This window comes from Polypterus senegalus, chromosome 14 (genome assembly GCF_016835505.1).
Source record: "Polypterus senegalus isolate Bchr_013 chromosome 14, ASM1683550v1, whole genome shotgun sequence".
Lineage (NCBI taxonomy): Eukaryota > Metazoa > Chordata > Cladistia > Polypteriformes > Polypteridae > Polypterus > Polypterus senegalus.
In genome coordinates this window covers 125,129,540-125,152,518 of record NC_053167.1, presented here as the reverse complement: position 1 = coordinate 125,152,518, position 22,979 = coordinate 125,129,540, and the positions used below count along the sequence as shown (strand labels likewise).

Sequence of the window (22,979 nt, the reverse complement as noted above, 5' to 3'; positions counted from 1 at the left end):
AGGACACGGACTCACTTGTGCTTGCTGCCCCCTGGCTTTTATAAGAAGACACTGGTGACACCATATCTTAGCTACAGTATATCACTGGCATATGAGCCCTATTAATCTTTGTCTCTAGAAAATACCTCCAGATAGACAATATTTTAGCGAAAACCACAATGCCTTGCTCTCCATTGCTAAGGTGTTTCAATTGCACATTGTTGAGCTGCTTCATTTTGATGTTGTGTCTCTTCATCTGTGTCATTAGCATGATGTTGTTATGTGACCACGTTTGCTGCACGCAGGTCTTTTGTAGTGAGAAGTGAGGTGCGTACAGGAGCTCAAATAATGTAAAAGTGCATCATGCGCCATCTAGTGGCTGTGGGTGAGTGTGAGAAGGGGGAACTGCTCCATACACACACAGGTCATTAGTTTATATACAGTATGTCTAATTGACATAAAAGGCTGCAAATAGTATCTATCTATCTATCTATCTATCTATCTATCTATCTATCTATCTATCTATCTATCTATCTATCTATCTATCTATCTATCTATCTGTCTATCTCTTTCTTCCTCTGCAGTGCCACTCAGATGCCTAGATGTTCCTCTAAGGTTTTCTAAAAACTCCCCTGCTCTTTTGTATGTTCACAGTAGATGCTGTATATAGTTATCTATATCTATACTTATCTATTGTGATCTTCATGTTAATGACACTAAAAAATTAATCGATAGATAGATAGTGTGGTGGGTGGCTGGGGGCTGTGCCCAGCAGGGACGCCAAGAAGAACCGGGAGAGGGACTATTCCTCCCCCGGACCACGGTTTGTATGGGGGCCACAGGAATTAAGCATGGAAGCTCAACCCTATAGGGGCCCAGGGCCACCGCCAGGGGGTGCCCTGAAGACTTTGCAGCCCTGGATGTCAGAACTTCCACCACACCTGGAGGTACTGGCTGAAGGATTACCAAGGACACCCAGAGTGCTTCCGGGTGCTCGTGCGGCACTTCTGCCACACCAGGAAGTGTTGCAGGAAGCTCGTCAGAGGGCACCTGGAGCTTGTCCGGGTGGACATAAATAGGGCCGCCTCCCTCCAGTCATGAGCCTGAGTCAGGTGGAAGAAGGATGAAGCTCGGAGGAGAGGAGTTTAGGCGGTGAAGAGGAGAAAGGACTTAAGAGAAGCCCGGACTTGAGGGTGTGTGGTGCAGGGGCACATAAAAATGTGTGTGCTTGAACATTGGTGTCTGCCTGTCTGTGTCGAGGCTGATCTTCCACAATAGATAGATAGATAGATAGATAGATAGATAGATAGATAGATAGATAGATAGATAGATAGATAGATAGATAGATAGATAGATAGATAGATAGATAGATAGATAGATAGCAGTGGTTGCTGCAGATCTTTCTTCCTCATGATTTCTTTTCATTTTCTATGTTTGTTTCACAATGCACTCTTTCATAATCTTCCAAAGCTCTGTGGTGAATCGTTGCTTCTGCAAACATCTCCCCAGAGGCCCAGTATGTTTTTGCACCAGTTGTTTATTTCCCCAGTAGGCAGTTTCACTTGTCGGATTGCTTTTCTCTTTAATGTCTAGAAGTCTTAACACCCAATAGACTGGACTGTGCAAAATGAGTTGAGATCAGAAGAGCTGTTATCAAAGCCGGCTGCTAAAACAGAACTAATGAGCACATTTCAAGCTGCTTACAGTCAGCGCTCGTTACATTTATGAGTCAACTCCCTCGATTTCATCCAATAATTATGGGAGTCTGAGTTCCTAGCAGCTAATGAGAGGGGTTCCCTTTGGAATGTCAATCTTCACTTTATATGCCGCCGTTTGTAGGAATCACCATCACAAACCACAGTAGGGCCATGAAGAACAGTGTCACACATTTTGTTTCACTCAGCTGTTCCGTCATAAATGCAGTCATCATTGGTCTATTTTTGTGTTATCAATTAGCCAAACCTGAAAACACCTTAACATGGAGGACTGTCCCCAAATGTGTGCTTTACCTCCCCTGTTTAGATGATTTATTTGGCGTTTCGCCCCCGGTGCAGCAGGTGGTTTCTGAACTACGACATCCCTCCGAACACTGCGCAGGATGCAGTTAACCCCAAAACGTAAGGCTGCCCTACCAATCTTTCAATGTGTATCCTCACTCTTTCTTATTGTAGATAGATAGATAGATAGATAGATAGATAGATAGATAGATACTTTATTAATCCCAAGGGAAAATTCACATTTCAATCTACAACTTCACATTGTAAGCACACAAAGAGCCCTACACTTCGATACTCTTTTGTGAAAATACGACAGGAATGAATGAATGAACAAATGAATGAACAAACAAGCGAAAGAATGAATGAACAAACGAATGAACAAATAAAAGAACAAATGAATGAATGAATGGCAGACGGACGTCACACTTTCTCATGTTAACCCTGTACTAATTCCCAACTTTAGCTCAGTGTTTCACCCTTGAACACAACAGGACGCTGATTTGGCAACACAGAATGAAACTAAAGAGGTCAGAGTATTGTATAAAGAAATGATTTGCTTATTATGCACAACCTCAAAATAGGATGGGCAAAGGAAGAAATACATGGCCCTAAATGATCGGAACAAACAAATCCCCCTGGTGTCTTTTCCGCCTGTCCTCTGTATGTGTCTTCTTCTGGCCGCCTACTCCTTTTTACACCTCTCATCGCTCTCTGGTTCTCAGACTCTGGACTTTTGTCTTCCTCAAGCCAGGTAAACATTTAAACTGAGTGTGTGGAGTCAGTAAGGTAACAGTGCTAACCCCTCACCCTCAAAAAACATAAGAAGAACATAAGAAATGTGACAAACGAGAGGAGACCATTCAGTCCATTTGTCGCCCGCTTGTTTAGCTGATAGCTATGCTCTCCCAATACCTTCTCCAGATTCTTCTTAAAGGTTTTCAAGGTTTCTGCTTCAACTCCATGTCCCTCAATTGTTTCCGTCATGAAGTGTTTCCTGGTTTCAGTTTTAAATGCACTTCCCGTTAAGTGCCACTGCTGTCCTTGAGTACGTGACTCACCCTTGAAGCTGACAGAATGTTCCTGGATCGTCTTTATCGCTGCCTTTGATGATTTTAAATACCTGGATTAGACCCCCCACTCTGTCTCCTCTGCTTGAGACTGAACAGGTTTTAATTCGCTGAGTCTGTCACAGTAGGTCATGTCCTCACGTCCCATGATGGTCCTGGTTGCTCCCCTCTGCACAGCTTCAAGTGCTGCTATATCTTTCTTGTATTGTGGTGACCAGAACTGCACACAATACCCCAGATGAGGAATTCCTGCAGTCTAAGCATAATATTCTTCAATTTATATTCAACAGTTTTCACAATGTAACCCAACATTTTTACCATATATTTGAGAGATAATTGTTTCTGCACATTGCCTAGATGATGAAAATGTTGTGTCAACATAAACCCCTCAATCCATTTCTAAGGTTGCCTCCTTTAGTAGAGTGTCTGCCATCTTGTACTTATAGTTGGCATGTGGGTACAAGAATACAGTTCAGCTCTGCTCAAAAGATACGGTAGGTCGGGGGTACGGTTTATAAAGCCTACTATCACTAAATTGTAATTAGTTCTAGAAATGAGGTGATGTACGTTCCCAGCTTATGTGTAATTACTCCCCAAGCACCTCACAAGCCAAGGAAAACTTGAAATTACCATTGGAGGGTACATAAATATCCAACCCGTGCCAGTCCTGGGTTATTTTGCACCAAGCTTATTAGTGTGCCAACCACATGATCAGTAGCTAACCCATGCAGTTGGGTTTTCCCACCCCTTATTATATGCACCCTAAGCAAATGGTGGCGCCAGCCCTGGGTGCCACTTGGGTGTACCACTTAGATCACTGCCAAAGTAAGTTTCAAGCAGCAAAGTAGGCTCACATTTCTTTGTGTGCAGTCAGTCATCAGTCAGTCATTTCTCAACCTGCTATATCCTAATTACAGGGTCACGGGGGTCTGCTGGAGCCAATCCCAGCCAACACAGGGCACAAGGCAGGAAACAAACCCCTGGCAGGGCGCCAGCCCACCACAGAGTACATTTTTGCAAATTGTTACCCATGTCCTTGTGTTCTTTTTCTGGTAGCCCACCATCCCAAAGATGTACCTGCTATATAACTTGATGAAGTTTCCCATGTCAATGTGGCTGCATGTACAAGCAAGACTTATGATGGACTGACCTGTGTGTGTTCTTCATCATGCCCAGTCCTACCAGGAAAGGCTCTTTATCACCACGGAACCCTGACCTGGATTAAATAGCTTTGAGAATAAATGGATGGGTGGTGTACTGCATTAAATAAAATTAAGGTTATTATTCCGAATTACACCATCTTATGATAATGTATAGAAAATTCTATAAAGTTGATGCATTTTATATGTAAATATATGTTTTAGTTTAATCAGGTCCCCTAAACTTTCTGAATTAAATGTTTTTCCCATAAAAAAAGGATTGCTTGCCCTGGTCCAGGCTGTGCGTTATCGGATTTGTGCCTCCTTATCTCCTTATCTTCACCAGTCCACTTGCCAGATCTTCCTCTGCACGTTACGTTCTCCTCTTGAAGTCTGCTGTCGGCAGGGCTTCTCGCTAATTACCGCCTCCTGATTGGCTGGCTGGCTGACTTGCTTCTTCCAAAGGGAAGGCGCAGCTATAAGAATCTCTGCAGATACGGACACGGGCTTAAAACAGTCGAGCTTCATTCTCTGTGAACTCTCCAATCGGGACTCACTTTCACACCTTGGACTGGGGACTTTCTACCTGCAAGCAAAATGTGTAAAGGTCTGGCTGCGCTGCCTGCGACATGTTTAAAGAGGTAAGGAGTCGTGGACTGCTGCTGAATTCAAAAGACTCGCTCTCTTTAACTTTGTATCCATTTACAGGAAGATTAAAAAAAAAAAAAAACAATCGGTGGTGTTTTTAATGTAAAATAAGAGGGATAATTAATGCAGTTCACTGTCTCTTCCTTGTAAAGGCGCCCAGAGTTTTCTCTCTGTAATTGTACAGGTTGGAAAGCGAAAAACATTGTGGTGCTGCCTTTGTGGAAGCTTCGCAGCTTCGGTAACTATTGAGTGCGAGACGAAAGTACAGCGCGAGGGGCGACAGACAAACAGGACAGCGGCGCACGAACGGCGGGGAGCACCTGTCCGGCGGACACATGCTGTGCTGGACACTTCACCGAGTGTCATTTGAGCCCAACACTGCTCCACCGCTGACAATTCTATTCATATTCAATAATAATGATTAATAAAAAGATCTTGCGATCGATCCTTGGACTGGACACGTGAGCTTAAGCCAATGCCAACAGTAATGAATAATTTTCAATAAAAAGCTGTACACTTTGCATGTAGATATTTCCGTTTATATTTTTGTAACTCGATCATCCCACTCACTTCTATAAACTAGAAATAAATAAATAAAAATCTGTAACTAAATTAGAACCGTGAAACAAAGTGTTGCTGCCCAGTTCTAAAGTGCATTTTACTCTGGACTGAGTTTACTCTGATAAAGGAAAAACGCACTGCAGTGCAGAGATAAACCGGGAGAATGAGTAGCGAAGGGAGACGTCCAGGGGTTTAGCTGACCAGGTAGGCTATTATCAGTATGACAAGCAAATAATAATAGTAACAATCCAAAAATACAGTCCTACTCCAGATAAAACTAGTCTAAAGTTGGTTAGATGCGTAGATGAATGGAAAATGTATATTAAATGGTTTAAGATGTTCTACTACTGCATCCTGTACAATTAGAAATGTAAAATGATAGTTGCTTCAACAATAAAGGAAATATTGTTATGATTATTAAGAATAGCTGTATTTATTTTAGTACAGTGTGATGTTGTAGCCATCTAGTAATAGTAGTAGTGATTATAATAATGATGATAATAAACTACTGTATATTTTTCCCTTACTATGTATTGCAGTTATATATTGTTTGAGAATAAATAGATGAAATGAATGGGTTAAAATCAGCACAAATATTGTCAATTTTAATATTGACCAGTGCAATATTATATTATAACCATAATGATATGAATAATAGATATCCTGTTATATCCTGGAATGTTGCTCTTAATACTAAATATAGTAATATTAATATGTACTATTAATATGTAAAAATATATATATACAGTATTACAATTTATGACATTACTCCAATACAACAATACACTATAAATATATAACATTGTATAGAATAATGCTTTAATATGTATTTTTTTAATTTCATTAAGTATTCTTGAAAATTTAAGTTCTATATTAAAATCAATATTGTATGTTAAAAACAGAGTATGTATATTACCAATAATATTTTTAGATTTTTTTCTTCCAAGTAATTATTAGTATACTTTGTCTTGTATTATAAACAGCACAGTATGGTGTAATCTTTACTTAAATATATTATTATGTGTGTGTATACATATATTATGTATATATATGTATGTATGTGTATATATATATATATATATATATATATATATATATATATATATATATATTTATATGTATACATCTATATATGTGTCTATATATATATATATATATATGTGTGTGTGTGTGTTTGTATATATATATATATAGTCTCACATGTTTCGCCCTAATTGGGGTTCATCAGGTTTACGCACCTTTGCTTACCCTTACGGGGACGAACCTTGGATAGTGCGAAGCCTCTGACATTGTGCCACATTTGTGTGTATGTATGTACAGGGTGAGTCAAAATTATGTTAACATTCATGTGTGCAAGATGATTTACAGGAATGTCTCAACCTGTTTGCCATCCTGTTCAACCCATGAACCATACTGGGCACATAAATTGTCCACAAAAATTGTATGTAAGTATATACATAGCAGTACCAATAGTGTTAACATAATTTTGTCTCACCCTATATGTGTATATATATATATATACAGTGTATGTGCATACACTTAAGATTAATAATCTTCTTTCAGCTGCTCCCGTTAGAGGTTGCCACAGCGGATCATCTTGTTCCATAAACTTAATATTAACAATACAATGCATTATTTCATAATGTAATGTTTATCTTTTGGTTTCAGTGCCAAGGATATGAAGCATCGTTTTGGCTTCCTTCTCCAGAAATCGGACTCTCTTAGTGACCATACCAACAGTGCCCATAAGAAAGACAAATCAGTGGCATCCAAACAGTAAGTGTATGATACTGTTAACTGTATATGAGGTTGTGTGTCTGTGTGTTTCTATTAAGGTCAGGCGTGATTCGAATCCTACATGTGGATCTTTTGTGTGTGGAGTTTGTTTGTTCTTCCTCCCACACATCCCAGAAGGCATCACGTTAGGTTAACTGGTCTGTCTGAATGGGCTCCTTGTATGTGGGTGTGTGTGACTGACCTTTCCAGGGCTTTTTCCTGCCAGGAGCCCTTTGATTCCGGGATGGGCTCTGGCCCTCCGTGACCTTAAGATGGATGAAGCAGCCTTCAAAACGTTCTGTCGTGTCATCTGTATATATTCATAATTACCATACAGTTGTTTGCAGACAAATCCTAACAATAAACAAATTGCTTGCATGTGTTTCTTTATAAATAGATATGAGACCTGTACCTTCCACACAGGCGTTTAGGTGTTTTTGTTGCAGCACATGTTCCTGGCCCCTTGAAGACATTGTATTGTAGACCTTTCAAATCACAATGGACTGGATATGTCAGGCTGACTTCATTACCTTTTATTGATTTAAGGATTAACTGTTATGAAAGAGTGCTGATTGACAGAATGTTTAAAGCCACTGGCCCCGTAAAAAGTGCACAAGCTGTACAATTAAGCGGATGACCTCGGTGATAATTTAATTTTTCACTTTCAATGTAAATGTAAAAATCTGTTTGCCTAAATGTCCTCCACCAGCTACTGATTTCTGGTGACGTTACCGTCTTACGCAGTGCATTATCAAACGTTCTGTTGCCATGCTCTGATCAAAATCGGCCATTTTCTCTTTCCTCTAAGACACTGCACAGTCCTGCGATGGTTAATGTTTTATAAATTCTTCCTCAGGTTCCCCAAAATAGCTTTATGCGTCAAAATGCAGTCTATTAATTATTCACAAGGCAGACACATTCCTGCATTGCCCAAGTCTAAGCCAGCAGGCTGGAGCTTCCAGACTTTGGGAAGGGCCGAGTTTTGTTTCTTTTTTTTTTTGCGCTGATGATGTAGCAACACAAATCTGCTTTTACTTAGATTTCGGTCAAATATTTTGTTTAAGAGAGAGATGTTGCATCTTTTTTTTTGTTAAATCCCTGAGGGGAAATTGTCTTTCTGCATGACCTTTGGACATCAGAGCACAGGGTCAGCAATTTTCAAGATAAGGGCCCAACAGATCCCTTCTGCCATAATGGGATTTGAGCAGACAACCTTCCAGATACCCGTGCAGATATTTAGTATCAGTGCCACCACTCCATTTGCTAGCCGTACTGTGAATGAGTGACGTGATGCCCAATTGTGTATGTGTATAAATCTTTCAGAATGTCCCACTGTACGCCATTTGAACACCCCCTTGCTTTTTTTTTTGTCTTTAGGATTAGTGTCACCGAGGCTAAGAAATGGGGACAGTCCTTGGAGCATTTGATCAGTAATGAAGGTGAGTGCTTCCATTTAAATTGGCCATTCTGGATGCCTGGCATTCGTTTGGCATCCCAGCCAGGGCATGTTTTTCTATTGCATTCACATTTGGGTGACAGTAGAGTGATACCCGAGCAGATCCGAGTGGTGGAATGAATGAATGAATGAATGAATGAATAGATTGTGACAGCTGGAAACAGATGTCAAAGTGGATACTTCCCTTAGGTCAGCAATGTGTTTTAAGAATTAAATCCCGCGGAAGTGTGACAAGCTGGGAATGGACAGAATAAATAAAGAATGCACTAAAGAACTCACTGAACGTTGATTGAGTTGAGTTGGGTTATTTTAGGCCAGTGGTCTCAAAGTCAGGTCCTGGAGGGCCGCAGTGGCTGCAGGTTTTCATTCTGACCCTTATTTTAATTAGTGACCTGTTTTTGCTGCTAATTAACTTATTTTTAATTCATTTTAATTGAATTTTTCTGGAAGACTCAGACCCCTCAATTGTTTCTTTTTTCTTAATTAGCAGCCAAACAATAATGAGATATAAAATGAACCAAAACAGCTAGTGTCCATCATACAATGTCTGAAAATAAAGAAAGATGAAGGTCTCAGGAATGTTGATCTGCTCAGGTCCTCAAAACATTTGACCAGTGCTCTTAGAAAAGAGAAAATCGATAAATTTGGAAATGTGTGCAATTGAACAATGTGAGCAGCAACAATCCATGGAATTAAAGAACGGGTTTAATTAACAACAAAACTCAGAGTCAAATGAACCAATTGGTTGGAGTCTGAGGCCCTGACTTAGTTGGTCTTCTGTTGGCTCACTCACTTCACTTTTCATTTCTGTTTGGGTGCCATTTAAGGAATTCAGATGAATGATGAAGAAATTCAGGGGAATAAATCTTAAAAGAGAAGTCAATTAAAATGGAAGGAAAAGGAATTAATTAGCAGCAGTAACAGGTCACAGATTAAGAAAAGTGTTAGAATGAAAACCTGCAGCCACTGCGGCCCTCCAAGATTGGAGCTTGGGACCACTGGTTTAGGCAGACATTATTATCCCAAGAGGAACTTTGTTTGCAGCTGGAATCTACTACGATAAACAGTTTTCCAGAGATGCTAGAAATAACCAAGAGAGCATATCCATTATTATAATCGTAATCCACAGCTAGGATTCCCATACATAAAAAATCAGGAGTGTGCTCCCCTCAACTTTCTCGTATACTGAGATGGAGGAAGAGTTCATCAGAACCACCTCCAGTTGAACAATATTTCAGTTGCAGGGATCCAGTTGCACAGTCCCAACTAATTGATAATATCGATACACAATCATTTATCTCTATTTATAAACAAACTTTATATTAAAATGATATTTTCACACTTAGGGAACTCGAAAACGGTGGTGGAATTTTTTCATGATTACATATGCATTGATGAGATTACGTGCAAAGTAGAAAGAGTTAGTCACCCTAAACACATGGAAAAAGTATTAGCAATTTATTGCAACAAATATTATATAACTAGCAAAATACCCGCGCTTCGAGAAGTAGTGTGTCTGAGACATCACACACTGCATACACGGGTTTACCTTTCCCAGTCCTGCAAAGTCATTTCACATGAGCCGCTCGGAGTACATGCGTTGAAGCTTCTCAGCTGTGCTTGTGCTATCTCGTGCGATCTCGCGATGTCCACGGCTTTATTTAATGTTAGCTCAGACCTGCCACTTTTGCTGAGTTGGTGCCAAACACTAGTCTATCCCTGACCATCTCATCTTAGTTTGCATAAGCACAGCCCTTCACCAGCAATTTTAACTCCATTACAAAGTGATGAAAAGTCTTGTTTATACCCTGCGTCCTGTCATTAAACTTTTATCTCGCAAATATCGTATTCGTCTTAGGCATGACAAACGCCAGTGGCAGCCTGTCTATGAACTTAATTTAACTTTAGGTTTACACAGTGCTTTGTTTCCGCAGTAGCTGCACTTATGAATATGCTTGTATGCGTCACTCGCTTCATATTCTTTTGCTGCCTTCTCAATTGTAAGCACAGTTCTTCACCCGCCAATATTTTGTGGCAGCGTGTCTATTGGATAGCTGCTGACGGAAGGCCTTATATGGGCAGGCACAAGTCCGCTTCACACAGCGACCGAGCTGCAGGCTATAGCCGTTTATATGGATATAAGTAGGTTCCAGTTATGACCGTTACGCGTAGAATTTCAAAATGAAACCTGCCTAACTTTTGTAAGTAAGCTGTAAGGAATGAGCCTGCCAAATTTCAGCCTTCCACCTACACGGGAAGTTGGAGAATTAGTGATGAGTGAGTGAGTGAGTGAGTGAGGCAGTCAGTGAGGGCTTTGCCTTTTATTAGTATAGATACTATAGGTAAAACTGCATTTAGCTAAATTTAATTATGATAAAGTTGGTGGAAAAAAAAAATAATATAAAATTAAATGTATTACCAGGAACTCGATGGGGATGTAGCAGCTTTTTGTTCCCATTACATCTTTATATTTGCATGGCATGTTCAATGTTTACACATGTTTGTTAAACCGATAATGTATAAATTAAAATGAAATTAATAATAGTTATTGAAAGAATATGTGTTATTTTGAATACAGTTTTTAATATCATGTACTAATTTATATTTCCATGATGCAAAAAATTTGGATGGTTGTTTAAATAAAATACTACTTCTGGTTGAGTAATATTTCTCAAATTTCACATCTGTTTGCTTTTTATCATTATAAATATCTATACAAAATTTGAATCCTCTGTCTGTAATTATAACTAACGTTTACTTGATAGTCCATCCATTATCCAACCCACTATATCCTAACTACAGGGTCACGGGGGGTCTGCTGGAGCCAGTCCCAGCCATCATAGGGCACAAGGCAGGAAACAAACCCCAGGCAGGGCGCCAGCCCACCACAGGGCACACACACACACACACACACTAGGGACAATTTAGGATCGCCAATGCACCTAACCTGCATGTCTTTGGACTGTGGGAGGGAACCGGAGTAAATGGAGGAAACCCACACAGATAGAGAACATGCAAACTCCACGCAGGGAGGACCCAAGAAGCGAACCCAGGTCTCCTAACTGCGAGGCAGCAGCACTACCCACTGCACCACCTTGCCACCCCTTTACTTGATAATTCACAAAAGTATTCAGTTAAAGTGCCACCTCCGGTTGTCGGAGGTAGCCCAAAAGTTGATAGGATTCCTTACTTTTGATATAAAGCAGGCGTACAGCATCTCATTGACCAGGTCAAAGCTTTTTTTTCCGAGTTATCGTGTTTACACACAGACAGAATTTCAAAAATGGTATTTTCAGACTTCTGAAGGTCTGAAACGTATAGATTCATGAAAATCTTGAGGTCGAATTTTTTCACGATTCCTATGCTTTGTCTATACTGTGTATACGAGAAAGTAAAAATAGTCAGCCCTAAGAGACGGAGAGTTGTGAAAGGCATTACATCAGAATCCTAGCTGAATGTGAAAGGCACTACATCAGATGGTTAGCTGATGACAAGCACTGGACTGGTGAAGAAATGTGTAAATATGGTGAATAATTGCAGTTTTTCTGTACAAGTATTTTTGATATTAACACAATTCTGTACCTAAAACAGCCAGCACTCGTGGCACCCTGGGAAGTGACCACAAAGGGAACACTTCGAGGGTCAATTACAGAAAGTGTTTCAGTCTTAAGTATCATAAAGAAGCAGGAGACCATTCACTAAGGAGTTGTTGTATCTCTTGTTCAAATATAAAATGTGTAAGACAGATACAAATGAAAGGTGCTATACATTAGAACAAGGGTCTCAAATGCCGGTCCTGGAGTGCCGCAGTGGCTGCAGGTTTTCATTCTAACCCTTTTCTTAATTAGTGACCTATTTTTCAATTGTTGGTGTTGTAATTTGGATACATAGTACGATTTCTTTACCAACTGTATGTGTTCTGACAGAGTACGATCTTTCCTTCAAAACGACACAAAGGCCAGGGGTCTACAATAATAGATATGTATGCTGTGGATAGTTATTTGAAAACAGGAAAAGCAGAGAAAAAGAATCCTGTTTTTAGTGCTGCTTCAAAACAGTAAAACTAGACCAGTGGTCTCAATCTCCGGTCCTGGAGGTCCGCAGTGGCTGCAGGTTTTCATTCTTAACTCCTTTTTTCTTAATTAGTGACCTGTTTTTGCTGCTAATTAACTTCTTTTGAAATCATTTTAATTGACTTGTTCCTTAAGATTTGTTTCCCTGAATTTCTCCATCGTTCGTCTGAATTCCTTCATTTCTTTCCTTCAATGGCACCCAAACAGAAATGAAATGTGAAGTGAGAAGACCAAGTATGTCAGGGCCTCAAACTCCAACCAATTTCACTGCAACCAGTTGCTTAATTAGGCGCTGATTCTTGTTGTTAATTAATCCCGTTCTTTAATTCCATGGCTTGTTGCCGCTCTCATTGTGCAATAGCAGACTTTTCCGAAATTATTGTTTTTCTCTTTTCTAAGAGCACTGCTAAAATATTTTGTGGCCCTGAGCAGATCAGCATTCTTCAGACCTTCATCTTTCTTTATTTTCAGATATTGTGTGATGGTCACAGTTTGCTGGTCAGGTTTTTGGCTCATTTTGTGTCTCATTATTGTTTGGCAGCTAATTAAGGAAAAAGAAACAATTAAGGGTTCAAGAGCAAGTCAATTACAATTAATTTAAATGAAGTTCATTAGCACCGAAAACAGGTCACTAATTAAGAAAAGGGTCAGAATGAAAACCTGCAGCCACTGCGGCCCCCCAGGACTGAAGTTTGAGACCACTGCCTTAGAACAATCAGGACGAGAACAGGCCATTCAGCCCAGTAAAGCTCACCAGGCCTGTCCACTTCATTCTTCAAAAAATCTTCTGTAGTAGACAAAGTGTCAATACCTGATTCAGTTAGCTAGAAAGACAGATGGGAACATTAACAAATAATTTAGGCACAGCTCATAAAATTACACATCCATATGCTAAACTTTAGCTAAGATTGACAAAGAAGGATGAAAATCCTGTGCTCTGATGAACGACTTCTTAATTCTGGTGTCATGTTGTCCATCTTGGCTAATTTCAAATAAGCACAGACTCGTGCTAGGAGAGTACCTGTCAAAGTGATGAGAAGCCTTAGTGGGAGAGAGGAAAATAAAAAAGAAGATATTTATAGGGAGCTACAATGGGGGTCGCTTTTCTATTCGGACACACTTTGGAATTTCAAAGAGGCTTTATATGTCTCTTCAGATGAGAAACTGCTGCACTTTCAGCTGCCTCTCAAGCCGCCCATTCACGTAGCAAAAGGGCTGCACTTTACGTTTCTTATGCTAGAACTGTGCACAGTTTCAGTCAAAATTCACAGTAAGCCTAATATGCTAAAAAGAAATACCATCAATTAAAAAAGTACTCAAGCTGTTGATATGAAATAGTTAAGCAATTTGACACTTTTCTATTTTCATACTCAACAGATTACGGCATGGGTGATGAGCAAGAATATCATAGCAGTACATCTATTGATCTGTAAATTAACTGCGTACTGCTTTTCATTCTACAACAACAGCATTTATTTTTATAGCACACTTTCATACAAACAATGTAGCTCAAAGTGCTTTATGAAATGAAATAAAAGGAAGTTAATATAAAACATAAGATAACAAGATTAGGCAATAATGTTATACAGTGTGTAACAAAGAAAGGTAAGGTTGGATGGCCAGGAGGGAAAAAATATTTAAAAAGTCCTAACAGTTAATCACACTCTGTTAATTACATATTTCTTTTCTTATCCTTCTGTTAATTATTTAGTCTTTCATATATTTTATATAGTGCATCTATCTATCTATCTATCTATCTATCTATCTATCTATCTATCTATCTATCTATCTATCTATCTATCTATCTATCTATCATATAGTGCCTTATCTATCTATCTATCTATCTATCTATCTATCTATCTATCTATCTATCTATCTATCTACAGTGACGGCTAGGGGACGCCAGTAGGCCACAAACACAGAAGACAGCCCTGGGTTCAAAGAAAGGGTGTGTTTATTACTTGTAAACACAAATTTCTTCTTCCTTTCTCCTCCTTTCCTCTCTCTAACCACCACCGCACTGCTCTGATCCAGTAGATCGTTGCCTTTCTTCCTCCCAGCTCTGATTCGCCAAGACAAGGCAGTGTGGTCCTTTTTATTGAAGACCAGGGAGTACCTCCGGTGCCAGGGGTTCGCCCATTGAAAGCACTTCCTGGTCATATCGAATTTCCAAATAGTAGAGAGTGTGTCTACCTGCAGTGCCCTCTTGCAGCACCCTTGGAAGCCAGCAGGGCTGAGTTAACAGACTACAATTCCCAGCATTCCCAGCTGGTGTCTGAACAGACACCAATATCTACAGCTGCTTTTATCCTGGGGGATAAAACGGACCCCAGAGACAGTCATTTCCTGTCTTTCCCTTCTATCCCAGCCAGGAAAGGTACCATAGGTATAACAGGTTGGGACGCCTGTCCATCCACCTGGGACCTCCCGTTCACATAAAGAACCATCCTGTCTTTCAGTTAGGACACCTGTCCATCTGCTGGGGGCTTCCCGTCTTGGCAAGGATTCTTCTCCTGTCTTAGTCAGGATGACTGTCCGTCCTGTATGGTATTTACACTATCTATCTATCTATCTATCTATCTATCTATCTATCTGTCTATCTGTCTATCTGTCTATCTATCTATCTATCTATCTATCTATCTATCTATCTATATCTATCTATCATATAGTGCCATTCACATCTATCTATCTATCTATCTATGTATGAATTATTTATTATTAATTAATTAATTATTAATTATATATATAAAGAGCTGGGTTTTTTTTTTTTTGTAGTAATTGACATTTTTTGATGTGGTCTGCTCATCTGTCAGCTTAGTATCACCCTTGCTGTATCCCTCCATCTATCCATCCTCCCACTCACCCTTTTTGTGGTCCCACACTTTTGTTTAATCTAAGTCTGCTTATTCATTGGGGGACTTCATTTAACCATTGAAGTGGTCGTATCGTATTTCAGAGTGAAGCCCGCTGGCCCCGTGACAGCGATTGAGAGTTTCTCAGGCCCCTGATGAGACGTACGTGTCCTCAGTCATCCTTGGGTGGCCCCAGAAGTACTGGATTGTTTATTCTGGCACTTTTTAAGCATACAGGACTGGTCGAGATGTTGTGAAGGGACACTGACCTTCTGAGAAGCATGCAGAGCTTGACCTTTGCATTTCTGTACCCTTGAGCTAACTGCTTGCCTGTCTGTGTATTCTACTGTAGTCATAACGACACATTTCAAATCAGCTGTATTAAACTTTGTTAGTTTTTTTTTTTTCCATGAATCTTGTTTTTAAACTTCAATAAAAAGTTTTATTGAAGTTTTCCTCTTCCTGGTGGAGTTTCTGTTTTACTGAATCCATACGTTTCTCTTTTACTAGATGGCGTGGCAGCTTTTAATGCTTTCTTGAAATCAGAATTCAGTGAAGAAAATATTGAGTTCTGGGTGGCTTGTGAGGAATACAAGAAAATCACTTCACCTGCGAAAATGATAACTAAGGCCAAAAAGATTTATGAACAGTTTGTGGCTGTTCAGTCTCCAAAAGAGGTGAGTGTATTTAATGTGACCTTCTCAAATCCTCTTCATCTAAGTCAAGGTTTGCTGGGGGCCCAAATCCGTTACAGATGGAGGGCTCCCATTGGCACAATTTTGAATTATCTGTTAATCCACACAGACATTGGAGAACATTCAAAGTGCACACTGGGAGTATCCAGGCCAGGACACCACAGCACTAACCGCTGTGGTAGCCCCCTGCTATTGGAAGAAGACAATGATGTCGCCCCTATAATTAACAATCTCTAGATTTAAGTTCTCCTGAGCTTCACATACACAACATCAATAACACCTGCCATTTAAATCGCACAGTCACAGCTTTTAAATCATGTGACTGTATTGGTTAAAAAATGGTCCAAAGATTGAAGTCCATCCTAACATAATGTGTTTAAACTTCCTTTAATTATTATTATTATTACTTATTTGGTTGACACCTTAATCCAAGCCAACATCTGAGATACAATTGGATGCATTTCTTTTGTTTTTCCCATTGAAGTGCAGTGACTTCTTTAGGGTCACCACAGTGTCAGTAGAAGGATTTGAACCCACCATCTCACAGTTTAATGTCTAAAGCAGGGGTCTTCAATCATGGTCCTGGAGGGCCGCAGTGGCTACAGGTTTTCATTCCAGCCAGTGTCCTAATTAGAACTCAGTCCTTGCTAATAATGAATCTTGGTGTTTAACTCTATGCCTTGTTAATACTTTCATTCATCAAATACAAAGTTTAGTTACTTTGTAGATCAGAGGTCCTCCATTACAGTCCTGGAGGTCTGCTATGGCTGCAGCTTTTCACTTTAACCAATTTCTTAATTAGAACCCATTTATTTACTACTAAAGAAACGCACTTGTTGGGGTTTTAGTTCTCTTGCCTGTTACAATTCAAAACCCTTATTTAGATTTTAGCAGCTGCATTTAAGTTTTAATTGTTGCCTGTTTTCTTAACCAGACATTAGTTAATAATGAGATGCAGATAACCAATAAACCAGCAGCTCTCCAGCTACCGTGCTTACCATGAAGTATGTGTGATAAGAAATGAATGAGAGGGGAATTAGAAGGACCGTTAAGTTTAATTCTGTTCTGGCCCACAAAACACTTGGATAATGTTCTCACAGAAGGAACTCTACAGTGCAATTCAAATTGCTCTTGGATGAATGCAAGAATTAACAAGCTAAATAGTTAAATACCACGTCTCATTATCAGCATGGACTGTCTTCTAATAGGAAACTAGTTGGAATACAAACCTGCAGCCACTGCGGCCCTCCAGGACCGTGATTGAGGACCCCTGCTCTAAAGTCTTAGCCAGTATGCCATGTGGAGTTAAGCTCCATACAGTGTTGTTTATTTTTTAATAAAATGTGTGTAAGCGTCTGTTATTGATGCCCATGACAGTTTTATGTGCTTAGTAGCTTTCACGTGCAATGGAAACGCCTAGTAACTGCCATTTTAACTTTCTCGTATACAAAGTTCAGGGAAAGTATTGGAATTGTCCAAAAATTTGACTTAATTAGTTGATGAATCTCAACGTTTTAGACCTCCCCGAGTCTGAAAATGCCATTTTTGGAATTACATCCGTGTGTGTCTGTCTGTGTGTGTGTGTCTGTGAGTGTAAACACAATAACTTGAGTTCGCTTTCACTTAGGTCAACCAAATTTTGCATACAAGTTTTAAGTACAAAACGTAGATTTCTATCAACTTTTGGGCTATTTTCTCTAACCAGAAGTGATACTTTGCCTGAAACGTTTCCCCAAAAATATAAAAAATTTGATAATTGCACATCATATTATGGCAAAGCACCACATTCTAAGCATTTTTTGTCCCTTTGCATTGCATTTTTTCAACAAACAAACCGTTTTCAAGAAAATCACAATTTGCAAATGGTAATAGATACATATTTTGAGAACGTTTTTGCTTTACGTAAACGACATTTTGTGTACAAGTATTACATTACACACATTACTAACTCTTTTGCAACTTTTGACCTACTTCCGCTTACTGAAAGTGGTAATTTACCTGAATTGTTCGCCAAAATAAAATTATCATGGCAAATTTGTTTTATTCATGCAGCAGCAGAGTCCAATTTATTCAACTTTTATAATAATTGTTCAATATTATTCATTTGATTTGTTGTTGATGGTTCTTTAATGTACATAATATAAAAATATAATCATTGTCTTGCGGTTTACTCCTCAAATATCCATTCCCATATCTGAGTATACGAGAAAGTCGAGGGGAGACCACTCATGATTTTTTTTAAAAGTGAGTTGTGTTTTTGGAGTTAGTAGGTCTTTCTTGATGTTATAAAGTAGTGGTGATGGCCAAATATTTCTTCATTCCCGTCACAGCACGATGGTGGAAGTTCGTATGTACACAGTACTTTACATACAGCAAGACAAAAACCTAGCAATTCCACTGACCAATGAGGAAAGACCGCCTACCAATGAAAATGTCAGATTACAGTCATGTGATTTAAATGACGCGACTATGTGATTTAAATGGCAGGTGTTGTTGATTTGTGAAAAAATCATGTATGTGAAGCTCAGTAGAAATGAAATCTAGAGATCGTTGATTATAGGGGTGACATCATTTTCTTAATTCGCCCAAAACTTGAAAAGGTTTTTCCATTGTGGGTGGAGGAGATACCTGTTAAAAGTGACAGGTAAAAGAACAATAAAATAAAATGTGAAACCAACAAGGTAATATCAGTACTTCATCTCGTCGCATTCTCTTTGAGGGACTGGCTGGTGTTCCTGACTTTGCCGATTGTTCTTAAGGATAAGCCTTTCAGACGTGCCCATGGAACCTGGAGCCCATTGTTTTAGTTTAAATCAGTTGAACAAAGGTTTTGCAGATTGACTCCATATAAAGAAGAGGAGGAATAATATCCTAAAACATAACAACATCAGATAAACAAGAGGAAATTGTTCAGACCATCAAGCTAGTTCATGTAACTGATGTAAGCTATCCCAATATCTCATCCAGCTTCTTCTTAAAGGAAGTCAAGATGTCTGCTTCAACTCCATGTCTCAAGAGTTTGTTCCAGTTCCCCATAACTCTTGACACAAAAATGTTCAAAATGCACGTCCCCTAAACTTGTAGTGGTGTTCTGTTGAAAAAGAATGGCTGGATCTACTTTATCAACCCCATATTTTCACTTTTCTCTAATTCACTGTGTGACCACCAGGGGTCACACAGCTCCCCAGACACCTGCCAGAACATACAGAGGCTCACGTCCCAGCACTACGCAAGCTTTATCCAGCTGTAGGAAACACCTTTCCTTCATTTCCCTCCTTTGCAGAACAGTCCAATAAGCATCAAAACAAGCACACAGCCCTTTGTCTTCTCCTCTCTTTTCCTCCTTCACTCCTCCCTCAAAGCTTCGTCCTCTTCCTCCCCAAGTGGAGTGAGGCGGCTCCTTTAATAGAGCGCCTGGCAGTTCCCCCTGGTGTCCCGTGATCTCCTTCCTGACGAGGAGTCCTGCAGAGACGAGAGCTCAGCCGTTCCCCGTGTGCCCACTGCCGGTGGCCACAGCCCCCAGCAGGGTTCTAAACCAGTGGCACCATAACAAGCTAGGGGGACTGCCCTCTGTCATCCTAAGGGGGTATACTCCCCCTTTGCAAGCTCACTCCCCATCATGGAGACGAGTAAGAACCCCAGCTGTCCGTTATAACTGCGGTGGTCCTCTGATGTCCATATTGTTTCCTTTGCCCTTCAGCAGCCCCTTCCGTCTTAAATTAAAAATACAGTTAATACACAGACGTAACCACACACATGTAACACAGCTTGACATATGTCGATGCAATTTTCATTGCAGGTTAATCTTGACTCATCTACCCGAGAGGAGACCAGCAGAAACATCCAAGAGCCAACCAGCTCCTGCTTTGATGAGGCCCAGAGACGCATCTTCCTGCTTATGGAGAAAGACTCTTACCGGAGGTTCCTGAAATGTAAGATCTATCAAGACATGATTCAAGAGCCAGGATGCAACAGTGGCAGCTGTGGTGCACAAAAGAATGGAAAACAGTACAACTCGGACATCGGGCAAATGCTTCCTCTGTGTGCTTAAATCTACTGGCTTAATGCACTCCATCTGTGTGTGTGTCAGTACATTGTGTGTGCATATATAGATACATATACACGTGTGTGTGTGTGTGTGTGCGCATATATACAGTATGTATATGTACAGTATATGCATGTTGAAGCCAAGTGTCTATCTGTGCTTACTTGAAAATAGGGTGTCCGAGCTGATTGTGTAATGTGAACAATTAAAGAGATTCAAAAATGAACGCAAAGAAAGTATTTAAAAGTTGAAAAGAAACTGTAGAACTAAAATAATCGGCAAAGAAACGTCTGAAAAGCATAGCCCTCCTTTTTGGTTATCGGCTCGGAAGCTCTATTTAATTTCTTTGACTGTACAAAAAATATGTAAAACGAAATCCTCATGTTGCTGGATGTCCGGGCTTTGTTAATTTCTTTTTTTTTTCTGTTGTATTTATTGGAAGTGATAAGGAGATCCAGCAATGACAGCCTCTCATTATGGGAAAAGGAAGCGTAATGAGATATGTAGCAGCGAGCAAGATGGCCAGACAAGGCTGACAATGTGCAATGAGATTTGAAATTGTGTGTCCTTCTGCAAAGCCTGATGGCAAACTTATGTCCTTTGTTCAATATCGATAGGAATTCAAATGTCTGTTACACCCGTACACCTATACAAAGGCATAGGGCAGCCATATGCACATTCATGCAATCATACGCACATGTATTTACATACAAACCTATAGATACAGACTGGAAGTATGCTAATCTGTCTACATGCACTTACACAAATATCTAAGCATAAATAGATGTAGAGCGTGCTTACATACAGCACCTAAGTACATGAGCACAGGCATGCACACACCGATTCCTCCCTTGACCAATTCAAGGCTATGGCAGATAGATCTTACCCGGGTACGAGGCAGGAACCAACCCTCAATAGGCAGTCATTGTGGTGTGGTGTGGGTCCTCAGATATTGAGGTTGTGACTTCAGATCCCACTGCTGACACCACGTGACCATGAGCAAGACGAGAAATCAAACAAAATGAGAAATCTAAGCAACTGTAGGTCAGTCAAACAAGAATGCATAAGCGTGTGCAGTACATACTTGCGTATATGCTTAAGTATGTTTGGGTGTATATTTTCAACTCCTGTAACTTCTTGTGTACAAACATATAATGCTAGATGCATGCATATGCACATAAGTATGTAGAGTTCATACATAAGTGTAGATACTCGTAAATAAATGTATTCACGTAAAAATATGTGCATACACATACTAGTATGTACTTACATTCCTATTGTGTGCATACATACCTGACGTACCTTACATACGCTGTGTAAAAGTATACAGACACATGCATACATAGGCATGGACATACTGTATATGTACACATTATGGGGATTACAGGAGGGCACCAGGCAGCCCCTCCGACGTGTGTACCACCTCCCAGTTTCTTCCATCCTGTGGCTTTCCCTTACAATATGCAGATGTATTCATACGTGAGCACCCCTACTACGGCAAGCCGAATTAACAGATGACTAGATTAGAGATGTCTCAAAATGAATTTTAAGATATCTGGAAATGCATTTTAGATATCTCAAATTGAATTGCAGATATCGAAAAATGTGTCTATGTTAAGATATCAAAAAGCATTGTATGATATCTCAAATAGATTTCAAGATATCTTGAAATGATATGCTGTACATTTCGAGATATCTTAAATGCAATTCGAGATATCTCGAAATAAGTTCCTGTGCGTTTTGAAATATCTGAAATACATTTCGAGATATCTTAAGATAGACAGGAAGTCTCATTGAACGAATAGGAAATTTTACAGGAAGTGAGTTTGAGATATCTGAAAATGAGTGAGAAGTTATTTTAAAATATCTCAAAATATAATTAAGATATCTTATAAAGCATTTAAGATAAGTTAAAATTCACTGTTGTTTGAGATATCTAAAATACATTTTTAGATATGTAAAATTTGTTTCATGATATCTTAAAACTGTGGTGGGCTGGCACCCTGCCCGGGGTTTGTTTCCTGCCTTGCGCCCTGTGTTGGCTGGGATTGGCTCCAGCAGACCCCCCGTGACACTGTAGTTAGGATATAGCGGGTTGGATAATGGATGGATATCTTAAAATGGGTCTTTGCTCCATTTCAGATACCTTACAATGTAATTCTAGGTATCTTAAGTTGTATTTCAAGATATCTAAAATACATTTTAAGATATCTTTAAAAAGACACTTAATTATTTCAAGATATCTCAAAAGCACTTTCAGATATCTACAATACAATTTAAGATATCTGACATACATTTCCAGATATTTCAAAACCGCTTCCTGTAAATTTTCAGATATCCCAAATACATTTTCCGATATCTCAAAATCACTTCCTGCTCATTTAAAGATATCTCAAATACATTTTAAGACATCTTATAATAAACTGGATGTCCCATTGAAAGAATAGGCATTTTTACAGGCAATGGTTTTGAGATATCTTGCAATGCATTTGAGAGACCTTAAAATGCATGATAGGTCAATTTAAGATATCTGAAAATTCATTTGCCGATATCTTGAAGCGCAGGCACAGTTATTTGGAGATATTTGAAAATGTATTTGAAATCCATTTGAGATATCTCAAAATGTATGGCAGATATCTTAAAATATAAAGGAAATTATTTTTAAGATATTTGAAAGCAAGTTTTAGATTT

At 39.4% G+C, this 22,979-nt stretch overlaps 1 protein-coding gene across 1 annotated transcript; it reads left to right on the top strand.

The window, feature by feature from the left end:
• The first annotated feature begins 4,665 nt into the window (after nucleotides 1-4,665).
• On the top strand, nucleotides 4,666-22,092 carry rgs4 (regulator of G protein signaling 4). Its single transcript, XM_039735493.1, has 5 exons — nucleotides 4,666-4,823; nucleotides 7,060-7,167; nucleotides 8,545-8,606; nucleotides 16,059-16,225; nucleotides 20,043-22,092. The coding sequence occupies exons 1-5, from the start codon at nucleotides 4,780-4,782 to the stop codon at nucleotides 20,292-20,294; spliced, it is 633 nt and encodes a 210-aa protein (XP_039591427.1). The 5' UTR covers nucleotides 4,666-4,779; the 3' UTR covers nucleotides 20,295-22,092.
• Nucleotides 22,093-22,979: the final 887 nt, after the last annotated feature.

Bases quoted from the DNA above. Each gene is read 5' to 3' on its own strand.
- rgs4 (XM_039735493.1), top strand. From the start codon at position 4,780: ATGTGTAAAGGTCTGGCTGCGCTGCCTGCGACATGTTTAAAGAG. The intron at 4,824-7,059 runs GTAAGGAGTCGT...TTTTGGTTTCAG, and splicing joins CCTGCGACATGTTTAAAGAG to TGCCAAGGATATGAAGCATC. The intron at 7,168-8,544 runs GTAAGTGTATGA...TTTTGTCTTTAG, and splicing joins AAATCAGTGGCATCCAAACA to GATTAGTGTCACCGAGGCTA.